At 54.9% G+C, this 21,562-nt stretch overlaps 1 protein-coding gene across 1 annotated transcript in view; it reads right to left on the reverse strand.

The window, feature by feature from the left end:
* Positions 1–21,562, reverse strand: part of FADS2 (fatty acid desaturase 2) — a 29,493-nt gene continuing 7,931 nt past the window's right edge. The window contains exons 2-12 of the mRNA XM_038564342.1: positions 21,249–21,359; positions 19,293–19,490; positions 19,067–19,168; positions 14,358–14,483; positions 8,992–9,052; positions 8,616–8,692; positions 3,289–3,386; positions 2,978–3,074; positions 2,632–2,711; positions 2,045–2,170; positions 1–1,766 (exon numbers count right to left, since the gene is read on the reverse strand). Coding sequence (XP_038420270.1) covers positions 1,715–1,766; positions 2,045–2,170; positions 2,632–2,711; positions 2,978–3,074; positions 3,289–3,386; positions 8,616–8,692; positions 8,992–9,052; positions 14,358–14,483; positions 19,067–19,168; positions 19,293–19,490; positions 21,249–21,359 — 1,128 coding nt within the window. The 3' untranslated portion in view covers positions 1–1,714. The remainder of the gene's footprint in view (positions 1,767–2,044; positions 2,171–2,631; positions 2,712–2,977; positions 3,075–3,288; positions 3,387–8,615; positions 8,693–8,991; positions 9,053–14,357; positions 14,484–19,066; positions 19,169–19,292; positions 19,491–21,248; positions 21,360–21,562) is intronic.

Here is a 21,562-nt window from a genome sequence, read left to right on the forward strand (position 1 = left end):
TGAGAATAAAATTACTTTTATTTCCAAAAAATGTGGGGGTGGGGAAGCGACATGGTAAAAATTAACATCAGTGCCCTATGGATCCATCTTGTCTCTAGGGAAGGACAGCTCCTGGGGCCTGGGTTCTCAGTGGGGGGCCTTGGGAACCCATGTTGCCGTGGCAACCCACAGGTGCATCACACTGGATGAGTCCCTCGTGGCTGGCCAGAGCTGGGGGACCACAGCCCTTCCTCCAAAGGCCCCCCCTTGAGTTTGTTTCTGCTCCCCTCCCCTGAAGCTAAATATTGGTTAGTGGGTTAGATTTCCGAATGCAGCCCTGGATCCCTCCCTCCCTCTCACTCCCCAGCCCCTGGCCTCCAGCGCCCGACTCCCTGTTGGCAGTTTTCACTTGGCCCTCATCAGATCTCCCTCCTGATCCCCCAGATCCTCAGGGTCACCTCCTCTGGGACTGCCTCCCCTTGTGCCCCCACTGCCCTCCTGACAGCAGTGGCCCCAGTGGGCCCCCCTGCCGACAGTCGGGGCCACTGTGGCCTCAGTGAGTGAGCCCGGCTCAGCCCACCTCGGGTCCCAGAGGAGCAGGTGGTAAGAGGTTGTCACAAGGCCCAGCCCTGCCTCACCACCCCCCCACTCCCACCCCCCACCCCGGTCAGAATGTATCCCTATAACAAAAGGTTAAAAAACCAGAAGACACAAGAGAGCAGAAGATAGTGTGAGCAGGTCCACATTAGCCACCCCAACACGGGGAGGGGCTGTGTGAAGTGCTCCTGCAGCTTGAAGGGCCCAAGGCCACTCGGCCACTTGGCCACTCGGCCACTCAGCCAAGCACCTAGAGATGGTTGGTACTGCCTGGCAGGTAACGGAGCACTTTGGAGAAGGGTCTGATCTCTCCAGAATCTTAGGTCTCCCAGCCCCAACAAACATCTGAATGGGGTTGGGGGTGGGGGGCGGGCAGGGCTGAGCCCTTAGGCCAGCTGAGCCTCTGACCTGGCCATGGCCTCGGCTGAGTCCACCTGCAGGACTGCCCCCTTGGCTCTGAGGTCACAGGCTGTGAAGTGGAGTAGGGAAACGTGGAAGATGATAGGATGGAACAGCACGAGCCCTGGTCAGAGGGTGCCGGGAGGGCGAGGACACTTCCCCTAGGCCCCCAGGGTCTGAGCTGGATGCGCTGCAGCAGAGGGAGCTGGGATCGGGGCCAGGCCCCTGGACACCTGATAAGAAGTGGTGCCAGCAGAGAGGCCCAGAGCCCCGGTCCCGGTGTGGACTGGGAAGGAGACAGGTGCATCCTGCACACAGGCTCCCTAAGCCTGGGGACCCAGTGGTGGGGCCTTGTGTGTGGGGGGGGCGAGGGGGGCGGGCAGGCCTCCAGGCCAGGGAGCCTCCCTGCCCAACGAGGGCCCCACCCCACGGCCCGCAAGAGCGTCGGAGGGAGACCAGGGGGTGTGAGGCCTACAGGCCAGGCACCAGGGGGGCATCACGGGCCATATATGTGGACCTCTGGTCTGGCAGAAGCTTAGGGGCAGGGGCTGGGAGAAGGCGAGGAAGGGTGTCGGGGAGAGAAGCAAAGGGCAAGCAGAAGGGAAAACGGGAGAAAGACCAAAGATGGGATCTGTACCCCAGCCTCGTGGGCAGCCCACAGAACTACAGCCCACCCCTCCCTGTGACCAGCACTCCCACCTGCTCCCCCTTCCCCGTGGGTGCCCCAGGGGCTGCAGCTTCATTTGTGGAGGTAGGCGTCCAGCCACAGCTCCCCAGACTTCTTCAGGGACCTGGGAAGAGGAGGGGACTGTCAGGGCTCAGGCAGGGTGAGGGGGGCCGTGGAGGCTGTGCTGCGGGGCTGCAGGGGACCCCGTGAGGAGGGAGGGACTTCACCCAGCCCAGAGCAAAGCCAGGTCATTCCTAGTAAGGGAGGTGGCCTGGTGGGGACACTTGTGCCACAGGGCTGCCCCCTCCTGCGGCTGTGGGTCTCCAACAAGGGTCGTCCCAGCTACAGGCCTCTCAAGGATGTCAAGGGGGCCCCTGGCACTCAGGGACCACCCCCCCTTACCTGATGATGTCTTGTAGGGCCCTCAGCAGTGGCTTCTCCTGGTACTTGATGCCATGCTTGGCGCATAGAGACTTCACCAACGGCGCGACCTTGTGCAAGTTGTGCCGGGGCATGGTGGGGAAGAGGCTGGGGACGGCAGGGATACGGTGAGGACACTCCTAGCTCCACTTGCAGCCCGCACACACAGCAGTCAGGGCCAGGGAGATCCTGTCCACGGCTCTCCCCGTGTGACCCTCCCCCCCACTGCCCCAGGAGGCTGCCACACGGGGGCAGGGGGATGTGTGTGTGGGGAAAGCTGGGCCTCCGTTTCCCTGCCAATAAAGGGATCAATCATCCTACCCTATTAGGCGTCCAGGATCAAGGGAGACTGGTGGTGTGAGCTCTTGGTAATTACAAAGCATGGGCCGCACAAGAGGGGTGCTTGCCATCGGGGCCACGTGAGCCCCTCCCCGACTGCAGCGGGCTGGCAGCAGAGCCATGCTCTAGGCCTGGGAGAGGTAGCCACATGCGCTGCCCACGCCCAGATGGGGCTGGTGACCTCTTCCCTCCCCCTGTGCCACCCGCCTTTCCAGCCAGCCTTTGCTCACTGGTGCTCGATCTGGAAGTTGAGGTGCCCGCTGAACCAGTCGTTGAAAAAGGACTGCTCCACATTGCAGGTGGCCGCCAGCTGTAGAAGGGAGGGGTGAGAGGCCAGGAGTGGGGGCGGGGATGAAGAGCTTGGTCTTCCTGTGAGGCGCCCCCTCCCTATCATACAGCCCTGCCTCAAGACCTCAGCCTGCCTGGGTTCCCCACCAGTCCCTCCCAGCGGAAGGCTACAGACAGCCCCAAGAAGTCAGTGTGGAACCGGGTCTACCAAGCAGCCAAGAGCTGGAGGCCAGGGAAATCGACCCCCAGGCTCCGTGGGACCCTGGTGACAGCTCTGGCTACCCTCACCTGGCTGCTGAACCAGTCACGGTAGGGCTCCCGGTCAATCTCCATGACGATGTGGTTCATCTGTGTGACCCACACAAACCAGTGGCTCTCCAGGAACCTGGAAGAGAACACAGCTCAGCTCGGGAGCCTTGCTCTCCACTGGGCCTGGCCACGGCGGGAACAGATCCTCTCCCCTAGCCCCAAACGGCCTGGGCAGGTGCAGCCCCGACCAAGGTGCCAGGTCGTGAGGCCTAGGGCGGGAAGTGGGGAGCTTGGAGCCCTTCTGCATGGGGCCCTTGTGTCAAAACCCCATCAAGGCCAAGCTCAGGTACCTGATGAAGTTGAGGAAAAGGAGGGCCCCCAGGATGCCATAGAAAGGGATGTAGGTGATGAAGAACCGAACATAGTAGCTCATGGCCCAGGCCAAGTCCTGCAGAGAGAACGAGGTTAGATATGGGACCACCACCTGCCCCACAGGTGTGCACACAACCCCTCACATGCCCCGCTGGGCCAAGGTGTCCAAGAACCCCCAACAGGCCTGGAGGAAGTTGGGCACTGGGCCCACAGGGGGGATGTGATGCTTGTGTGCACAGGGCTGATGGGACCAACTTTGTTCCCAGGGGAATGCTGAGTGTTTGAGTGGCAGGAGGGGGCTGGGTGCCTTGCTTCAGGGAAACAGGTCAGGGGCCAGGAGATGTCAGCAAGGAGCAGCCCTTTCTTTCTTTCTTTGTTTAATAAACATCTTTTTTTTAAAAAAAAATGTATTTGTTCATGACAAATAAAGAGAGAGGCAGAGACACAGGCAGAGGAAGAAGCAGGCTCCCTGCCAGGAGCCCGATGCGGGACTCGATCCCAGGATCCTGGGATAATGACCTCAGCCAGAGGCAGAGGCTCAACTGCTGAGCCACCCAGGTGCCCCAAGGAGCATCCCTTTCATGGTCCCAGGGATTCTGAAGGTGCATAGACCCCTGAAAACTGCCCTTCAGCCATGTCCTGCCCATCAACACCTGGGATTTCCTTTGTCACAGAGCCGAGGCCAGTGACACCGTCCATCCTCTCCCTAAGGCCCTTGCAGCCACCTCAGACACGCTGATCTTCCTCCCACACTTGGTTCTCCTCCCGTCATCCCCTCTCCCTTCCTGCCCCTCACTGGGGTGGCACCAGTATCCCATGCTTGCGGGTCTTCCCTCAGCTGGGCAAGTGCTTCCCTCAGCCACTCCAGCTACTCACACCCTCCACGGCAGCCCCACAAGCAGGCCCTCCAGGCAGCAGGTCCCGCTCTCTCCACCATCTCACTGCCGCCCGAGTCCACATGTCTCCACTGGGCCATAGCAGTGGCCTCCCACTGGTCTCCCGCGTCTCCTCGTGTACCACGGCCACCTTAGCTCCAGGCAGAACCTGTCTCTGCCATAGAGCTCAGCCGATCGTCCCCAGGGCCTTTGCACGGATTCCTCTCCCCCATCGCTCCTCCTCCCCAGAGTCTCAGCAGGGTATGGTCAGAGCACAGGCTCCAGGTTGGCTGTGTTAGTCTCAGCTCCACCACTAGCTCTGTGGGGCTATGGGTGACTTCCTCGGCTATGCCCCCATGGCCTCATCTGTGGGACACGGAAAGGACCTCCTGCTGAGGCTGTTCATGGGTCAACCATGTATTGCAATGGTGAGCACAGCCCCAAAGGATAAGCTCTAAACGACTCTAGTCCAGTTCCTTTATACTCCGTGGAGATCTTCCTGACCTGGATCATGACACTGCCGTGCTTAAAGCCACCACTCGCTGCCTCCTCCTCTGGGGGATAAAGGAGACAATCCAGCCCGGGGTAGGGCACATGGGCCCTTCCCAGGCCTGCCCACCGACCTTGCCTCCTCGTGCAGCCGGCCAGACCAGGTTCTGTCACAGTGTAGTGTCGTTTCCACCTGGAGGCTCCTTCTCCCCTTGTCTGCTCTGCTTGGCAAACTCCTCCTTCAGTCTATGTTCAGTTAAGCTCCCCAAACTCTGTGACTGCTTCCTCTCTAGCCGGGGCTGAGTTGGGTGCTGGGAGCAAAAGGAGGTCCTTCCCTACATCTGGAAGGACAGGCTAATAAAGAGGTCCCTTCAATATTGTATGGAAAGTGACAGAAGCGAGGGGAGTACGGGGGCGGTCCTGACATGATGTTTGGATTTAGGAAGGGCATCCGTCAGGAGGGGGTGTCTGAGCCGGGCTGGGACACCACAGAGGTCAGCCGAGCAAAGAACAGTAGGAGACATTTGCAGAATGACAACAATAATGAAAAAAAATAAAAAGGTGGGACAAGGGAAGACAGTGGCGTGCATTACGGGAGGCAAGTGCAGACCCTGTGTCCCACGCACTCCAGCTCAAGTGCTTGCTGTGGGGGTGGGAGATGTGGCCAGGTCCCATCTGCCTCAGGATGCTGACCCCAGCCTCTTGGGTGGGCAATGGAAAAACCGAGGGCTTTACATGTTGGAAGAACACAGTCACATTGGAATATTAAAATAGATCTCTGCCAACTGGAGATGAAGGCATGAGGTAGCCTAGGACAGGAAATGATGGAGACCCAAAGCAGAGCCCACGGCCCCAAGGAGGAGATACAGATTCCAGAATGATTTAGGAGGCTGGAGTACTTGCATCTGGGGAGTGCTCAGTGGTGAGAAATCCAGGCTGCTCCCCACACGGGTGCCATGAGCTGAGGCAGAGGGGAGCGTCTAGGAGGTCTAGGGGAAGGCAGAGGCTGGAGGGTTGGCAGCAGGCCCAAGGCATGACCTGGGATCCAACGAGGGGTCTTTCAGGGGGTGAGAGAAGCAAGCCTTATAAGTTCTGCTCCTACTCTTCACCACGTCCACATTCATTTTTGTGTGTGTGTATGGAGTGCAGTAGAAAATGCATGTCCATTAAGGGGTGGGTGCTTTTTTTTTTTTTTTTTTTTGTGCAGAGTGACACACGACCACAGGACCACTGGTTTCAGGGGTCGGGTATGAAGCAGACGCAGGGGAATTGAGAAGCGGAGGAGAACCAGCACATGTGGGACTTGAAAGATGATGGGGAGAATTCCAGGAGAGAGTGGTTATTGGCGTTGGATGTAGAGAACCTCCAGAGAGGGAAGCTGAGAAGCATCTCCAGGATATATGGTCACTGCCAGTACCACCACCGCGGTAAAAACTTCCCTCCTCAAAGCTCTTACAGTGTATCACCCCCTTTCCTCCACATGACCGGCATCTGGAGCTGGACAAGTCCTCGCCGTGGGGGGCCGTGCCATGCATGACAGGATGTTCGGCAGCTTCCCTGGGTGCCCACCAGGTGCCAGATGCCAGGAGCACTCAATCTCCCCTGCGTTGTGATAATCGAAAATGTCTCCAGATATTGCCAACTGGCTCAATAGAAGCTCCTGTTGGCGACGACTGCCCCAAGCCGCAGGTGCACTTGGCACTGAAGCTCGCTGTTACCATAAATCAGAAAAGCACAGTACAGGATGCACCTCTGTGCCATGCAGCTGGGGACCCCTGGGGGTAGGGGCACTGAATCTTGCCTGCCCCGAGTCCCCAGCACCAAGTACTGATTGCAGTCAGCTGTTTCATAAGAGGAGCCCAAGGCTGGAAGACTGTCCCTCCTGCCCAAGTTGAAACCTACTGCCCAGCAGGGCAACGGCAGGGCTGCCCAGGATCCCTGCCACCGAGCGGGCCCTGGAAGACCTGAGGGGTCCTATCAAATTTCCCTGGGCCTGCCATCTGATCCCATCCAGGTACATAGTCTTATTCCCTTCCCTACCATCCTTGAGTGCTTGGTCCCTTGGGGAAGCACAGAAAAAAAAAAAAAAAAAAGGTAAATATTCAGGCAGGAGTCATCTGCCATAAAAGCTGATTAAAATACCCTGGGCAGTACCAGGAAACCCCACGCAGCAGGGCTCAAGTTCCTTTTCAACTGTAGGACTCCTCCCAAGGCCCAGGGAACCCAGTGGAAACAGTAATTACCATAGGCAGGAGATCCAGGTTCAAATCCCCACCGCTTAACTGACCCAGAAACTCCGTCCCTCCAGCCCATGTTATTTAACTTATAAACCGGAGTAAAATGACACAATGTAGGTGGCCGCGCTAGAACACAGTGAGTACTTATGAAATGCTCACTTCTGGAAAAATACCATGTGGGTGGCACAGGTTCTAACAAGACATGACTGGCAGAGACTTCCAGAGTCCCACTGCCTCACTAGCCATGCCACCGGCTCCCGCGTCTCAGCCCTGGACATTAGCAGCACTAACAGATACAGCCGTTATGCCCACAACTTCAGTGTGCAAGGACAAGGCAAAGCATTTGAAGCCCTTCCGAGACGATAGAAATATGAGGTATTTGTGGTTGAAGTCGGGGGACAGAACAGGATATGGCCTGGGTTCTCGTGCCGGATCCCCCCCTTGATGTCACCCTGGGCAAGTCTCAAACTCTCAAAGGCTCAATATTTTCATTTATGAAACTGGGTTGTGAAAAGAAAAGAAAAAAAAAAAAAAGACCAGCGATACCTAAGTGACCTTCCACTTGGTCTCCAGGGCAGGGGCCCTGTCCCTGTCCCAGTGAACCCTGCTCTGCCACAAGCACACTCTGCCTGCGGTGATGGGTCCCTCCAGGTCATTCTATCAACCCTTTATGCAGAATGACCCGTGCAGATCTATATAAAGCCGGGGACCAGAGAGTGCACCAAAGCCGTATGGCCCCTGTGCACAGTTTGCTTCTCTCTCTGGATACAGAATCTGGAGAATCCACCAAGCCTGGTGTGACCGGCTGGACTGTGTCCCCTAAGATGCATATGTTGAAGCCCTAATCCCAGGGCCACATGTGACCTTATTTAGAGATAGGTGTAATTTGCTAAACTGGGGTCAAGAGGGTGGGCCCTAGTTCCCTGCCACTGGCATTCTTAAAGAAAAGGGGAATTTGGACACAGATCCAGACACAGGCAGGAGACCCAGCCGTCCACTAGCCAAGGCCACTGGCCCAGACCAGGTCCTCCCCTAACAGTCCTCAGAAGGACGTATGCTGAGGGCACCTGGGTGGCTCCGTGGTTGAGTGTCTGCCTTCAGCTCAGAGCGTGATCCTGGGGTCCTGGGAGCCTGCTTCTCCCTCTGCCTCTCTCTGTGTCTCTCATGAATAAATAAATAAAGTCTTAAAAAAAAAAAAAAAAGAAGGACCCATGCCGACAGCATCTCGTCTAGGACTTGTAGCTTCCAGAACTGTGAGCACTGACATCCCTGTTGTGGAACAGAGCAGCCACTCTGTGCTTTGTTGTATGGCCTGAGCAAACAATACACATGTCCTCTCACCCAGTGCCTGGCTGCTCTCCATTTACCATGTGGAGCGAGGTGTGCGCTGGTTCATGGGGTCTTAGGGCTCCACAGGAGGCAATGGCCAGGGTGGAAGACAGGTGGGCCCAAGGTGGCTCTCATCACATCACCTTCAGGGGCTTTCTGAGGGGGCTCTGCGAAGGCAGTGGCTGCCTACTGACCCCACTGTATGTGTGTGGGGGGCGGAATGTGTAGGGCTGTGGCCTCCCTGGCTCCTGGCAGCCCCAGAGGAAGTCCTTTCCTGAGTGTGATGAGGCAGCCCCTCTGGGAGGCAGCCGGGCCCACCCACCCCTGCCCCCAAGGGTTCCCAATGGCCCAGGCCAGCTGGACCCCTTGACTCACCACCCAGTCTCTGCGTACGATCATGGTCATGATGATCTGGTACTGGAAGTACACAGGGATGAGCAGCGGCGGCCCGACTGTGGGGAGAGCAGAGGCGCTTAGAGATGTGGGGGGCCCAGCTCTGCAGCTCACAGGCAGAGGCAGCGACCTGTGCCTGAGGAGGGGCTGGAAGCAGACGCCCCCCCTCTCCCCACCCAGGGACCCCTGAGTGTGGGGCCCCAGGCCTCTGTGTCCCTTCTGTCCCATGGGCCAGGGGCAGTTTGCTTGGATGGCTGCTGCAGCCCTTCCTGCTCTACCAAGCTTAGGGGTGATCGTGGGGTCCGAAGGGGTGGCAGGTGTTCCAGGCTGTGGTTGGAGAGTGGCCCCCAGCACTCACTCAGGAAGAAGTATTCGTGCTGGTGGTTGTAAGGCAGGTATTTGAGCTTCTTCTTGCCGTACTGAGGAGAGAGAAGAGAGGGTGAGCACCTGGCACCCCCGAGGCTCCAGCCGTCCGCACCCCCTGCCCATTCTGCAATCACTGCTCCTGTCTTATCAGCCCACACCCTGGGGCCCTGAAGCCTGGGATCTTGTGACTCAGAGCCCACATGAGGGGCACTAAATGAATGTTTGTGGAGTGCATGCCAACCAAATGACTCAGATGGGTGTCCACCGAGGAGCTCCTTGGCCAGTCTCCACCCATTTGAGAGTGAGAAAAGCTCCTGGGGCAAGCTGGGGAGCTGCCCAGAGCTTGCAGCAGCCTGAGGAACCCAGATAAGCACCTGGGGAATAGTTAACAGTCACCAGGCTGGGAATATCTACCTCCTGAGAGCCTCTTGCAACTTTCAAAAGCTAATCCTTCTCCCAGGCAGTTATTTTTCAGTCGAGGATGCTGGCAGGCTGCTCCCCCCGCGCCCCCCCCACACAGGGTACCCTGATACCCAGACAGTCACAGAGTATGGAGGGTAGTGCCGGGGCCTAGACATCCTACTGCACAAAGCTGCTCAGGCCACGCTGAGCACGAGCTGGTGCGGGAAGCCCCTGCCCCACGGGGTCCCTGGATCCCTTTGATGCTAGGTCTCAGCCCTCTGCAGACCAGTCCATCTTGCTCCTCGGGGCCTGAGATCAGAAGATGTTGCTCAGAGAGTGGCTCCTGCTCTTATATTCGGTACTGAAAGGCCATTGGGTGGAGGGGGGGGCTTGGAATCTGCCAAGATCACCTGCACAGATAGCTCAGCCCTCGTACCCCCCTAACCCCATTCGGTACCCAAATCACCAGTTGTTAATGAGGAGCCAAGGAGAACACAGGCAGAAATGCCAGGGGCTGGCTGCTGGGACGCAGCCCCTCACTCGCCCTTCCCTGGATCCAGCCCTGTCTGTTCCCACTTATCACACTCAGGAGATGAAAGCACATTACGGATAGAGAGACCCTGGATGTTGGCTAAGTCAGTACCCATCTCCAGGGTAACACAGAGAGGGAAAGGACTGCCAGAAATGCAGGGAGGGCCCACGATTCCTGAAAGGAGGAGCCCTGGGTGGGAAGGAAGGCCAGCCTGTCTCCAGGCCTGGCATCTTGGCGCCAGCAGCCACGGTCACAGCACATCTGGCTGAAATACCACTAGAATTGAGCCCTTTGTTCTGCGTGGCCTCCTGTGCCTTGGCAGGGGTCTCACTCATCCCCAGAAAGTGTGGCCATTTGCACAAGGACAGTCACCAAGGCCAGGGCTGAGGCTGGCCTTGGAGAGGTCCCGGCCAAGGCGGCTTCAGAGGCAGCTATGGAAGATTTCTCAGAGGAGGGAGTGGGGGGGCAGGACTACAGGTGCACCCCTCAGTGGCCAGTTGGGATGGGCAATGCTGTGGTCCAGGGTTCCAGGGAACATGTGGCCCGTAGAACAGGTTTCCTGGATCCTGCTCTAACCTCCTCCCAGAAGCCAGGAAACAGGCCCACAGGCCCAGCCTTTGTCTGCAGGCTTCTGGGCCCCAAACAGGAGCCCTCCCTGCTGCAGCTCTGTCCACAGATCATCCTAGGAGGTGGCCGTGGGCCCTAAGGGTTAGACTCTTGGGAGGTGAACACTTGGGGTGGCCCAGGCAGGTGGGCAGACCAGAGAGTCTTCATAGAAGGACCTAGGGGTACTACGGGGCGGGGGGAGGGGGGCCACACCAGGTAATTCATTTGAAGTCATATTTCCATAGTAAGCATGCTGTTTTCCTTGATTTATGGTGACCTCTGGGGAGTGACAGATTACATGGGCTGACACTCCCCCAGCTGCCCCTAAGCCAACAGGCAGTCCAGGCTCCCATGTGTGCTCCTTTGTTGCTGTAGACTATCCTGCAGAAGCTGCTGGGTCCCTGGCCTTTCTCTATCAGACCCTGGGTGTTCCAAGGAGGCAGGGCCTCAGGATTCAGAAACAATTCAGTATTTGAGCGAATTTCTTCCCACACACCCTCCTCTGCCTTGCTATGAGCTGAGGATTCCCTCCTTGTCAAGTGGGGGTCTGATGGGCACCTGCCAGGGCTGCTGAGGGACCGGCAGCCGAGGTGGGTAAAATGTTACTTCGGGACTGTGGACAGAACCAGGAGCTGTAGTCACAATTCCACGTGTGACTGTGCGTGCTGGCACACATAATCGTCACTGCACATCTGTTCCCATCTTGATGACCTTAGATGAAGCAACTGCAAGGCAACTGTCAGGGTATGGTTGGCCCACAGTACCAGTTTTCCTCAGAAACCAGAAAGCACACGCACAGTGTAACAATGCGTGGCTGACTTGTTGGCTCGGCTCTTTGCCAGCATCCAACCACAGAAGTCACAGGTGCGGAGAGGATCAGGGTTCTAGAACATACCAAGCTGGGAGGAGCTACTCCTGGCATCTCAATTCATCAGGAACCTGGAGTGATCCAATAAGCCCGACTCCCTAGGGTCCAGCAGGTGGTGGCCCTGGGCAGTTTCTTGCAGAAGCCAGAAGCCCTAGCTTGGAGCTGGATGGCCTGGGAGTGGAGCTACCTTTTCCTCAAGCAAGTTATCTCCTGTCCCTTGGCCTGAGCCTTTCCATCTATGAAACGGGCATGAAGATAGCTCCTGCCTCATGGTTAGGCCAAGATTAAGTAATGTGCTGCACGCTGTGCCTGGCACAGCGCTCGATGTGCAGATTCAGTCAGGGTCTGCCCTGTTCGCCACTGGGGGCCACTGGGCCTGGAGGACCCCCTGCATCTCTTCTCCTCCAGGATAGTCCTCATCATACCCAGGGACGAGGCTCGGGTGGCAGGGCAGCCATAGAAAGAGAGGGTGCTTTTACTCAGGCCAGGGGGCTTCTTGTGATCTAGAGATGAACATGGAAGCACACGGAGGGCTCCCTTTGATTCATGCCCAAGCAGAGGCTCGGGGCGGGGGCGGGGGGGGACGCAAACCAGGGTAGAGAGAGTGGGAGCCCTGCTGGCCCTGGTGGCCTGGCTTCTTGGAGGTCCCTACCCCTTTGGCCAGACTGGGCTGACCCTCCTGTGCTCAGCCTCTTCCCAGACCGCAGGCCAAGCTTGGATTGTAGCACATGCCAGGGCCATGTGCAGGGGACTTTGCAGCTTTGGAACAAAATGTCTGAGGAATGACAAGGGCCTTCCTTGTCTGTTCAGGGTTGGGGGAGGGGAGCTGTCGCCAAGCCCAGTCCCCGCCTCTGGGAACCTGCAAACTCAGAGAGAAATGAACTCCATGGCCAGGCAGGGCATATGCAGAATGGCAAGGCCCCAGTCCGTGGGCCCTGAAAGGACAACGTGAAGCAGGAAGCCTGGAGGCTTGGTGGCAGATAGGCAGTGGGAAAGGGAGAGCATCCTAGATGAGGGGGAAGCAGGACCTTCACGTGGGGAGGCATAAACACTCCTGGCTTCTGAAAAGCCTGCTTCTAGGGCCACAGGGATAACGGCCTTACTGTTCCCCTCTAGGATGTGGCAGGTGACTAAAAGGGAGGGGTAAAGACTGCCCCTGACCTCTATTTAATTCTATACCAGAAGCTCCGGGAACCTCTTCTAACCCAAATCAGAAATGAGAGGGTGGAGCTATGAGAAAAAAAGTACATTTTCATCACTTTCAAGGGTACAACAGTCTACCCAGGAAACTCAAAAGAATCAACTGAAGGACAACTAGAATCACAGGCCTGAGTGGACACCAGCTGGACATAAGCTAACCATCAACTATCAACAGCTTCTGGAACACTGGAGAAGCGCCAATCCCAACAACACAAGTAGGAAAGATCCATGCTTGAACTGGAAGGGAAACACCCACAAGACGTGTAAAGAAGATTATAAAGCTTTCCTAAGCAAAAGAAAAAGAAGTTTGAGGAACTGGAGAAAGAGGCCTTACTTCAAGCTGGAAACACAGAGTATGAAGATGGGAACTGTTGCTGCCGGCCAGCGATGGAGGGCCAGGGGCGGATGGAGAGCAGATGGCGCCCTGCAGGAGGCTGACCACCCCACCCAGGTATATGGCTCAGGGGCACACTCCCCCACCCCAATGGGGGTGCTGGGGAACCTGGCTGCCTCCAGACAAAGGTGAAGGGCAGCCACCAGCCTACCCACACCCCATCTGGCCAAAGTTAAATAATTCAAAAGTGAAGCCACAAAACACTGAGCCCCACACTGGGTGTAAAGGTTACTTAAAAATAAAATCTTAAAAAAAAAAAAAAAAAAGAACTTTTTAAGCATGAAAGAAATTAAAGGAATTTGCAGGAGGAAAAAAAATGAATACCTTTTGCTACATAAAACAAACAAAATCCTCCCAGAAGTCATAAATAAGACCAAAAGGCAGAGAACTAACTAGGAAAGGGGCTTCAACTGCTGAGATCTGTCTACTTAATTTCTGCATAGCTGTTTGGAGCCAGTTTGTTTATCCTGGCCTGGAGATAAGAGCCTCTGGCCTCCTTGCTCTGGAAGCCAGAGGATGGCCAACACCCCAAGGTGTGGCCATTTGGGGCCAGGGCAGTGTGGGGTGTGGTATGTGGGCCTGGCATGAGACAATGCTATCAGACCCAATGTCACCACAGTCCCTTCCAGGGCAGCATGGTCTTGTGGACACCAGGACACAGCTCCACCCAGTAAGCATCTGGCCTTTATCCTGCCATGTGTGTAGGAGAAGAGGATTTCCACAGAGCACTGTGGCCCTGGCTGTGGTCTTTCAAAAGCTATTAGCAACCACACAACCAGATTTCCAAAACCTCCCACCCTAGCACCTGCCCAGCAGCCAACATTCAAGAAGTATTTAGGGAGAGGAGGTGTTAGAAGAGACTTCGCTGACCACCAGGCAGAGAGGAAAGAAAGCCTTCCTGCCAGCAGAGCTGGCGAGACTAGATTTCTGTTGTTAGGGACGCAGAGAACATCTGGCAGGACAGCCAACAGCTCTATGACATGAAGCCTCACGGAGAAAAGGAAGCCTTTGTCTTCACTCATCAGAAAACCCAGAGTTAATCAGCTCTGTTATCTGGACACCACTAATCAAAGCTAGCAAACTGCTTCCAAGAAGAAGCAGGCCAGCAGCATGTACTTTGGAAAAGTCCATGGGAGAGAGAGAGGCATCGAACACTGATAAGCAGCTGGTCCATTATTTATATGGGAGGCCATTCCACAGAAATTCCAGCTTGAATAATTCAGAGCATCCAGGAAGGGTTTTCATGCAAACATCAGATGCAGATGTGTTCAGATGACTATCCAACCTATAGAGTTCCTTCCCTGGTTCCTGCTCAAGCCAAACACTTCCCGCGTCAACACTGACCCCTCATCGTACCTCAATGGGCTGCCATTCACCCAGAACGAACACATGCAGCATGTTCACATCTGGATCCTTGTGGAAGATGTTGGGCTTGGCATGATGCTGGAAGTGGCGGTGATTCCACCAGTTGGCAGAGGCACCCTGTGGGGGGAAACAGGGTGAGCAGCATGGTTCTCTGGGGGATTGGTTCCTAGCACCGCCAATACTCAGAACGAACGTCACCATCATATACGAGGCCTTGGGCCCCCCAGCATAGGAATGAGGACCTGCCAATACTGAGTCTGGAGCGCTGGCCAGCCCCTGAGGCCAGGACTCAGGAATGGAGCCAAACCATGCCATCCCTCTGGTCCTGCTTCACCATCAGCAATGGCAGGTGCTTGCAGCACCAGGTGTGAGCCTCCACACCCCTCATTCTCCACCCATCCCCCATGTGCTGTGTTCTTCTCCTCATACAGTAAGAAGAGGTCTCCACTACATGGCCCAGGATTCCACTCCTAGGTGTGTACCCAAGAGAAATGAAACCTTGCCACACGAAACTATACACCGATGTTCCCATTATCCAAAATAGCCAATAAGTGGAAACGACCCAATGTCCTTCAGCCAATAAATGGATAAATAAAATGCAGTAGATCCACAGGATGGGATGCGGTCTGGCCATGCCATAGAAATGTATGAAGCATCTGCTACAACGTGGACAAATCTTGAAAAATCATGCTGAATGAACAAAGCCAGACATAAAGGACCGCATATGTGATTCCATTTACATGAAATGTCTGGAATAGAGAATCTAGAGCCAGAAAGATTAGTGGTTGCCTAAGGCTAGGGCTGGGGATGGGTGAGAGGGATGAGGGGGTTGGGAGGTGGTGGCTAGGAGGTGTGAGGTTTATTTTGGGGATGATGAAGATGTTCCCACGTTGATTGTGATGATGGTTGCATAAATCTGTGAACATCCTATAAGCAATTAGCAAGAGACAACCCAACTGTTGCCAGACAGGTTTGCTGCATGGGAAGGTGAGGACTCAGTGAGGTCATACCCCGAAGGCCACAGGGAGGGCTTAATAAGCAATGGCTAACGGGAACAGGCATGAGTTTCCAGTGAAAGTTTTCTAACATGAACATCTAAAAACATGATCCTAGAAGATAAGAGACATTAACTGAGTATTTTTTTCAAGGTCACAAAGTTCTGCCTCACCAACTCAAGCTCTTGACACATGCTGGAGGCATGCCTGTTCCCAAAGATGCCCTGTGGTCCGTAGAAGGAAATGGGACCTTTCTGCTCTTCACTCTCTACTAGTGAACTGGATCAATCAACGTTTTGGCCAAGGATCTGGCCATCTACAAAAAGGTCTAATTGCTAAAACAAACATTTTACTTGGAAGATACTTTTGGCACAAACACGGTCTCTGGACACGAAGAGGCATGGGCGGGCACAGCTGCAAGAGACCTAGAAGCAGGTGGGTCTCAAAACCCAACAGAGAAAAAAAAAAAAGAAAGAAAGAAAGAAAGAAAAAAAAAAAAGAAAAAAGTTCAGTAAGCGAGGGCTCAGAGGATTGAGGAATTACACGACACATTCATCTTTCCAGCCAGAAGGGACCCCACTCCTAGAAAGGTCACATGGGAAGTCCTGGGCACAGAGAAAGAAATTGAGGAGAAAGGCATGTCAGGGGTAAGCAGCTGTTTCAAATACCCCGACCCAGAGTTGGTTGTGGAATGAATAAATGAAGGAAAGAAAGATGAGCTGTAAATACCTCGGAGATGAGTCGCTGTCTCTGTCTCTCTCTGGACAGATTAGCAACAATATGTTGTTTGATCTTGCTAGTCCTCTGCTGGGATTTTCTTCCATTCTTTGCTAGGCAGAGCCCTACTTACTCTTTTTTTTTTTTTTTTTTTTTAAGATTTTATTTATTCATGAGAGAGAGAGAGAGAGAGAGGCAGAGACACAGGCAGAGGGAGAAGCAGGCTCCATGCAGGGAGCCCAACGTGGGACTCGATCCTGGGTCTCCAGGATAAGGCCCTGGGCTGAGGCGGCGCTAAACCGCTGAGCCACCCAGGCTGCCCCCTACTTACTCTTCACACCCAGAAGCTCTGCCCGCCCCAAGATGATGACCAGCCCTGAGGATGATGAAGCAGTGATCCAGAGGCAAGCCCTTGCCTGGTGAAGGAGAGTAGGGCACCCCAACACACTGAGATGGGGCCGGGAAAGACAAGCAAACCTGGTGGGGGGCAGGCAGAGTGAGCATGAGGGTTGCCTTCGTGACAGTGGGAAGGGGCCAGGTGAGGGCCTTGGGGTCCAAGGAAGGGGCAGTGTGGATTGCTCCAGAAGCCAAAGCCCCCTTGGTTAGGCTGGAGACCCAGGATGGGGGTCAATAGTCCTGGGCTGACCCCTATCACCACCTGAGGGAATGGGAAAAATGTGTACTCATCGCTTGAATGGTCACAAAGGCACCAACAAGTTTCCGAGTCTACTTTTTGGTTCGTCTCATTTTCAAATGAGAGGATTGCCAAGGCGGATGATTTCTCTCCACTAAGTGACAATTTTAAATAATCGAAAAAAAATTTTTAAATTTCTTTGCCGGGGAGGGGCAGAGGGAGAGAGAGAAAATCTCAAGCAGACTCCCCACCCAACATGGAACCCGAAGTGGGGCTCCATCTCCAGACCCTGAGGTCATGACCTGAGCCGAAACCAAGAATCAGACGCTTAACCGACTAAGCCACTCAGGTGCCCCTTAAATAACTTTTGATTAACTTAATCCGAAGTAAAATAATAATAAAATTTTGGTTTGGTGCAAAAAATATACTTTCCCTTAATGTTGGGCCCTTTAATATACCCAACTTTCCAACTTTTATTTTATTTATTTATTTTTTATTTATGACAGTCACACACAGAGAGAGAGAGAGAGACACTCTTTTTTTCTAGCAAAGGGACCAGAGGAACAGATGGACCTACAAGACTTGTCTGCAGCTGTGTGACTATGGAGTGCCAGGGCGATTTCAGACAAGCTGGGATCCTCCTGGCTCTAGGGCACCCTGGGGTGAGTTGCATGGCCGTGCCTCTGGGCTGGACACAGCAAGAAGGATACCACTACACTGAGGGGCTGGCGAGCCATGAGTGCAACCCACGTCCCTGACTTCTTTTTTTAAGATTTTATATATTTATTCATGAAAGACAGAGAGAGAGGCAGAGACATAGGCAGAGGGAGAAGCAGGCTCCATGCAGGGAGCCCAACGTGGGACTCAATCCCGGGTCTTCAGGATCATATCCTGAGCCGAAGGCAGATGCTCAACCACTGAGCCATCCAGGCATCCCACATCTCTGACTTCTAATCCCCGAGCCCAAGTACCCTGTCTTCCCATTGTCCCAGAATCCTGACTTCATATACCCACATCCTGCATGGAGACCAGTCCTCTGTCCTGGCATGTCTTGCATCTGACTCAAAGGCTGCACTCCAAGGCCTTTAAAACCTGAAGGACATCAGGCAGGAAAGGCCCTCCCGGCTCCCACCCAGGATCTGGGAACAGGACACAGCCCACCTTTGTTAAGTGTGTGGTGATAACATGGGTCCGGAGTGAAATGTTCCTTGCCATTACTGAGGAGGGTTTTATCCCCCAGAAAAGAGTATAAAATGAAACAAAGCGCTCTACTATGTACACCCTCTCCCTTCACCCCTGAATTTCTGGAAAGAAACCAGGTTTTCAGGCCACTTCAGGCTCAGGGCCAGGCAGACCGCTATGGAAATGGTTACTAGTTCGGTGCTAGTCCATCCCCAAGCAGATTTGCAGCCGGCAGGCCAAGCGCTCCCCTTGGTCTGCGTCATGGGGGGATACACTGAACCCAGACAGGTAGCTCTTCCCGAGCCGGGGTGAGGAGGGATGGGATTCCTTAGGACACAGTCTTTCTCAGGAAGCAGCTGGGTGCTGCTGAGAAGGGCTGAGTGGGGGCTGATCTGTTTCCAAAACCAAGGAGATAAGCCTATCGGATGAGCACAAGGTCACTGGCAAGTCCAGCCTGTCTTCTCACAAACTTGCCTTTGTGGTACTGCCTCCTGATCTGCAGGGGAGTGAGAGGGGAATTGCTGATTTATCCATGAGCTTTAAACAACTCGGGTCCTTTGGTTCAGCTATTCATGGTGCTACTTGATTAATGTCCTTTCTTTTAAAAAAAGGTTTTATTTATTTATTCATGAGAGACACACAGGGAGAGGCAGAGACACAGGCAGAGGGAGAAGCAGGCTCCACGCAGGGACCCCGATGTGGGACTCGATCCAAGGACCCTGGGATCACGACCTCAGCCGAAGGCAGATGCTCAACCACTGAGCCACCCAGGCATCCCAGGATTGATGTCCCTTATCTACAGAGTTCATGACAATATCTCCCTTTCAGACTAAAAGTAACTTATTAGATAAGTATTTAGATAAAGAGTAAACAATGTAATCCACTGAGTCAATACACAAAAGCAGCGTATGCCTGTCCTCATAACTGGTACGCTGCCTTTGCAGGTCTAATATATACATGGAGACAGGGCTTGGAAGGTCAGAAGAGGGAAGGATTCACCAAGTCCCAGAGCCCAGCGCAGCCCAGGAGGAAGGCGTGGCTCAAGGGTGGACCTGCAGTTTTGCCCGCGGCCACAGACACTGACCCGAGAGGAGACCTGGCCCTGGGAAAGTGAGACTGTGCTGTGCCAACCGCTAACTGATGGGCAGATGCCCAGGACTATTGGTATTTACCTTTAAGTGGCCAATGATGAACTTGTGGACAACGTGGTTCCACATGGACTTCTTGTAGACAGAGAGGTGGCCATAATCGTGTTGCAGCCATCCAGCTTGGGCCTGGGGAATAGAGATGCTTTCACAGAGCCGGCTTTCCCATGTCCCTGGCCCCTGTGCGCCCAAGGTACTGGGGAGGTGGGGGGGATGGGGGCTTCAGGTGTCCAGTGAGAACATGACACCTCACCTGAGAGGTAGCAAGGACAAAGGCCGTGATGACGGTTGAAATCCAGCCATTGCCAAAGTAAAAGATGATGAACCAGGCGATGCTCTCCATGACGATGATGTGGGCCAGGAGGAGGAGAAAGAACAGGTGGTCACTCTTGAACAGGTTCATGTCCTCGGCAGTCTTCCTCAGGGCCCGGAAGTCCTCGGTGATCTGGGACTGTTGAGAAGAGTGCAGGGAAGGCGTTGGACCCCTGGTCACTTTGGAGGGGCTGTCGTCTTCTAGCCGGGAGAAGCACCACATCTGTGGTACTTGCCAGGGACTCCATGGCCATGGGGACCACATGTTTGGTCCCAGTTAGGTGGCAAGGAAAGGATTCGACTCAAAAGCTGGTCTTGCATACCATGTTCACACAGCATTATTCGCAAGGCAAAAGGCAGAAACAACCTAAGTATCCACCAATGGATAACTGGCTAAACAGTGGGGTCTATCCACACCATGGAAGACTAGTCAGTCTCGAAAGGGAAGGAGATGGTGACATAGAGATAGAGGCAGAGACACAGGCAGAGGGACAAGCAGGCTCCTTGCGGGGAGCCCAATGCAGGACTCGACTCCAGGACCCTAGGATCACGACCTGAGGTACCAGGGGATGAACCCTGAAGATGTCACACTCCGTGAAATGAAGCCAGACACAGCAGGACTAATAGTGTGTCATCCCACATAACTGAGCTACCGAGAGCAGGCAAATCACAGACAGAAAGCAGAATAGTGCTTTCCTGGGGCTTCGGGGAGGGGAGAACCTTTAATGGGGAGTTAGGTGTTCAATGGGGACAATTATGACTTGGGGTGACGAAAAAATTCTGGAAGTGGATGGTGGTCAAGATCACCTGACAATGTGAATGTGCTCCAAAGCCATTGAATTGTACATTTAAAACTGGTTAAAATGGTAAAATTTGTGGTATGGATATGTGTATATTACTGCACACACACACGCACACACACACAAGCTTGCACTTTTCCAGTACCTGACCCTGCCCTCACTTGCTCTGGGCACTCTGTCGAGTCTTGAGGGGTTGTGGTGGGGGAGACAAAACTGCAGGCAGACGCCCCTGCCCCTAGAGAGCTCAGGGAGGCAGGACAACTGGATGGGCCCTGGGGATGTGGGGTCCAGGATGCCAAGGTGGAGTGTGCGGCGGTGACTCTGGAGAAATGAGCATGGCTGGGAGACAGAGCAGGGAGGTGGGGGTAGGGCAGGTGTGGGGAAGAGGGTGCTCTGAAAGGTAGATGGGGTGCCGTGGGGGTGGAGGAAGCCAGGTTTGGGAGCATGGGTGATAAGTGGCAAAGGATGTGAAGAGTGGCTAATGCCCATGTAAGCAGCAGGGCAAGAGGGGAAACCAGGTAGGAGCCAGAGAAGCACAATCAGGAAGGGGGGAGCCCACAGGACACCCAAGAGAGGAGAGAAAGTGCCTGCCTGCAGGGGGGCTGGTGAGAGCAGAGGATGGAGTGAAGGAAGCAGGATGGAACCCCAGGTCAGCTCCGGGATGGGGTGAAGACAATCTCCTCCCTCAGCCCTGGGGAGAACAGGGAGGGGCAGAGATGAGAGATCCAGGGATGGGGGGAGGTTGGCCTCTGGAGGACACATGGAATGGGCTGTATTTCCCAGGGGTGGAGAAAGAAAACAGTGGGAGGACTGGACCAGAAGTGAAGACCCTGTGCCCAGCCGAACTCTACTGAGACCGTGGAGGTGAATAGGCTGGGGACGAATCACTCCAAGGCGGGGAGCCAGCCCAGGCTGGCAGCAAGAAGAGGGTGCTTGCTGCAGAGTCTGGGAATCCTGCTCGACCCCAGGTATGGTGCAGTGGCTCCCCAGTACTGACACAAAGCTCCCTTGGCTGACACCTGGTGCTCTCTGTCTTTGGGCGGGCATCCCCTCTCCCCTCAAACCTTCCTCTCCTTCCTTGGTCTGGGCACACTCACGTTCTTGCCATGGTCCTGGCTGGGCTCCTCCGGGGCCAGCTCTCCGATCAGCAGAGGCTTCATGAACTTTCGCACGAAATCAAGGTCACGGTGGAAGGCGTGGAAGGCATCCTGGGGAGCAGGAAGGCAGACGGCGAGTGAGGAGACCTCCATCCAGGAAGAACAGGGCTCACCAGCAGCAGCTCTCCAGTGTTCCTCCCAGGACCTGGCCCTAAATGCTCTCTCCAGCCTCACCTTGGCACATCTCTCAGTGCGCAGCCACACCAGCACCGCCCCTGGGTCTCCACCCTGGGCTCACCAAGGGTGTGTGCAGA

Source organism: Canis lupus, chromosome 18, assembly GCF_011100685.1.
Source record: "Canis lupus familiaris isolate Mischka breed German Shepherd chromosome 18, alternate assembly UU_Cfam_GSD_1.0, whole genome shotgun sequence".
NCBI classification, from domain to species: Eukaryota; Metazoa; Chordata; class Mammalia; order Carnivora; family Canidae; genus Canis; species Canis lupus.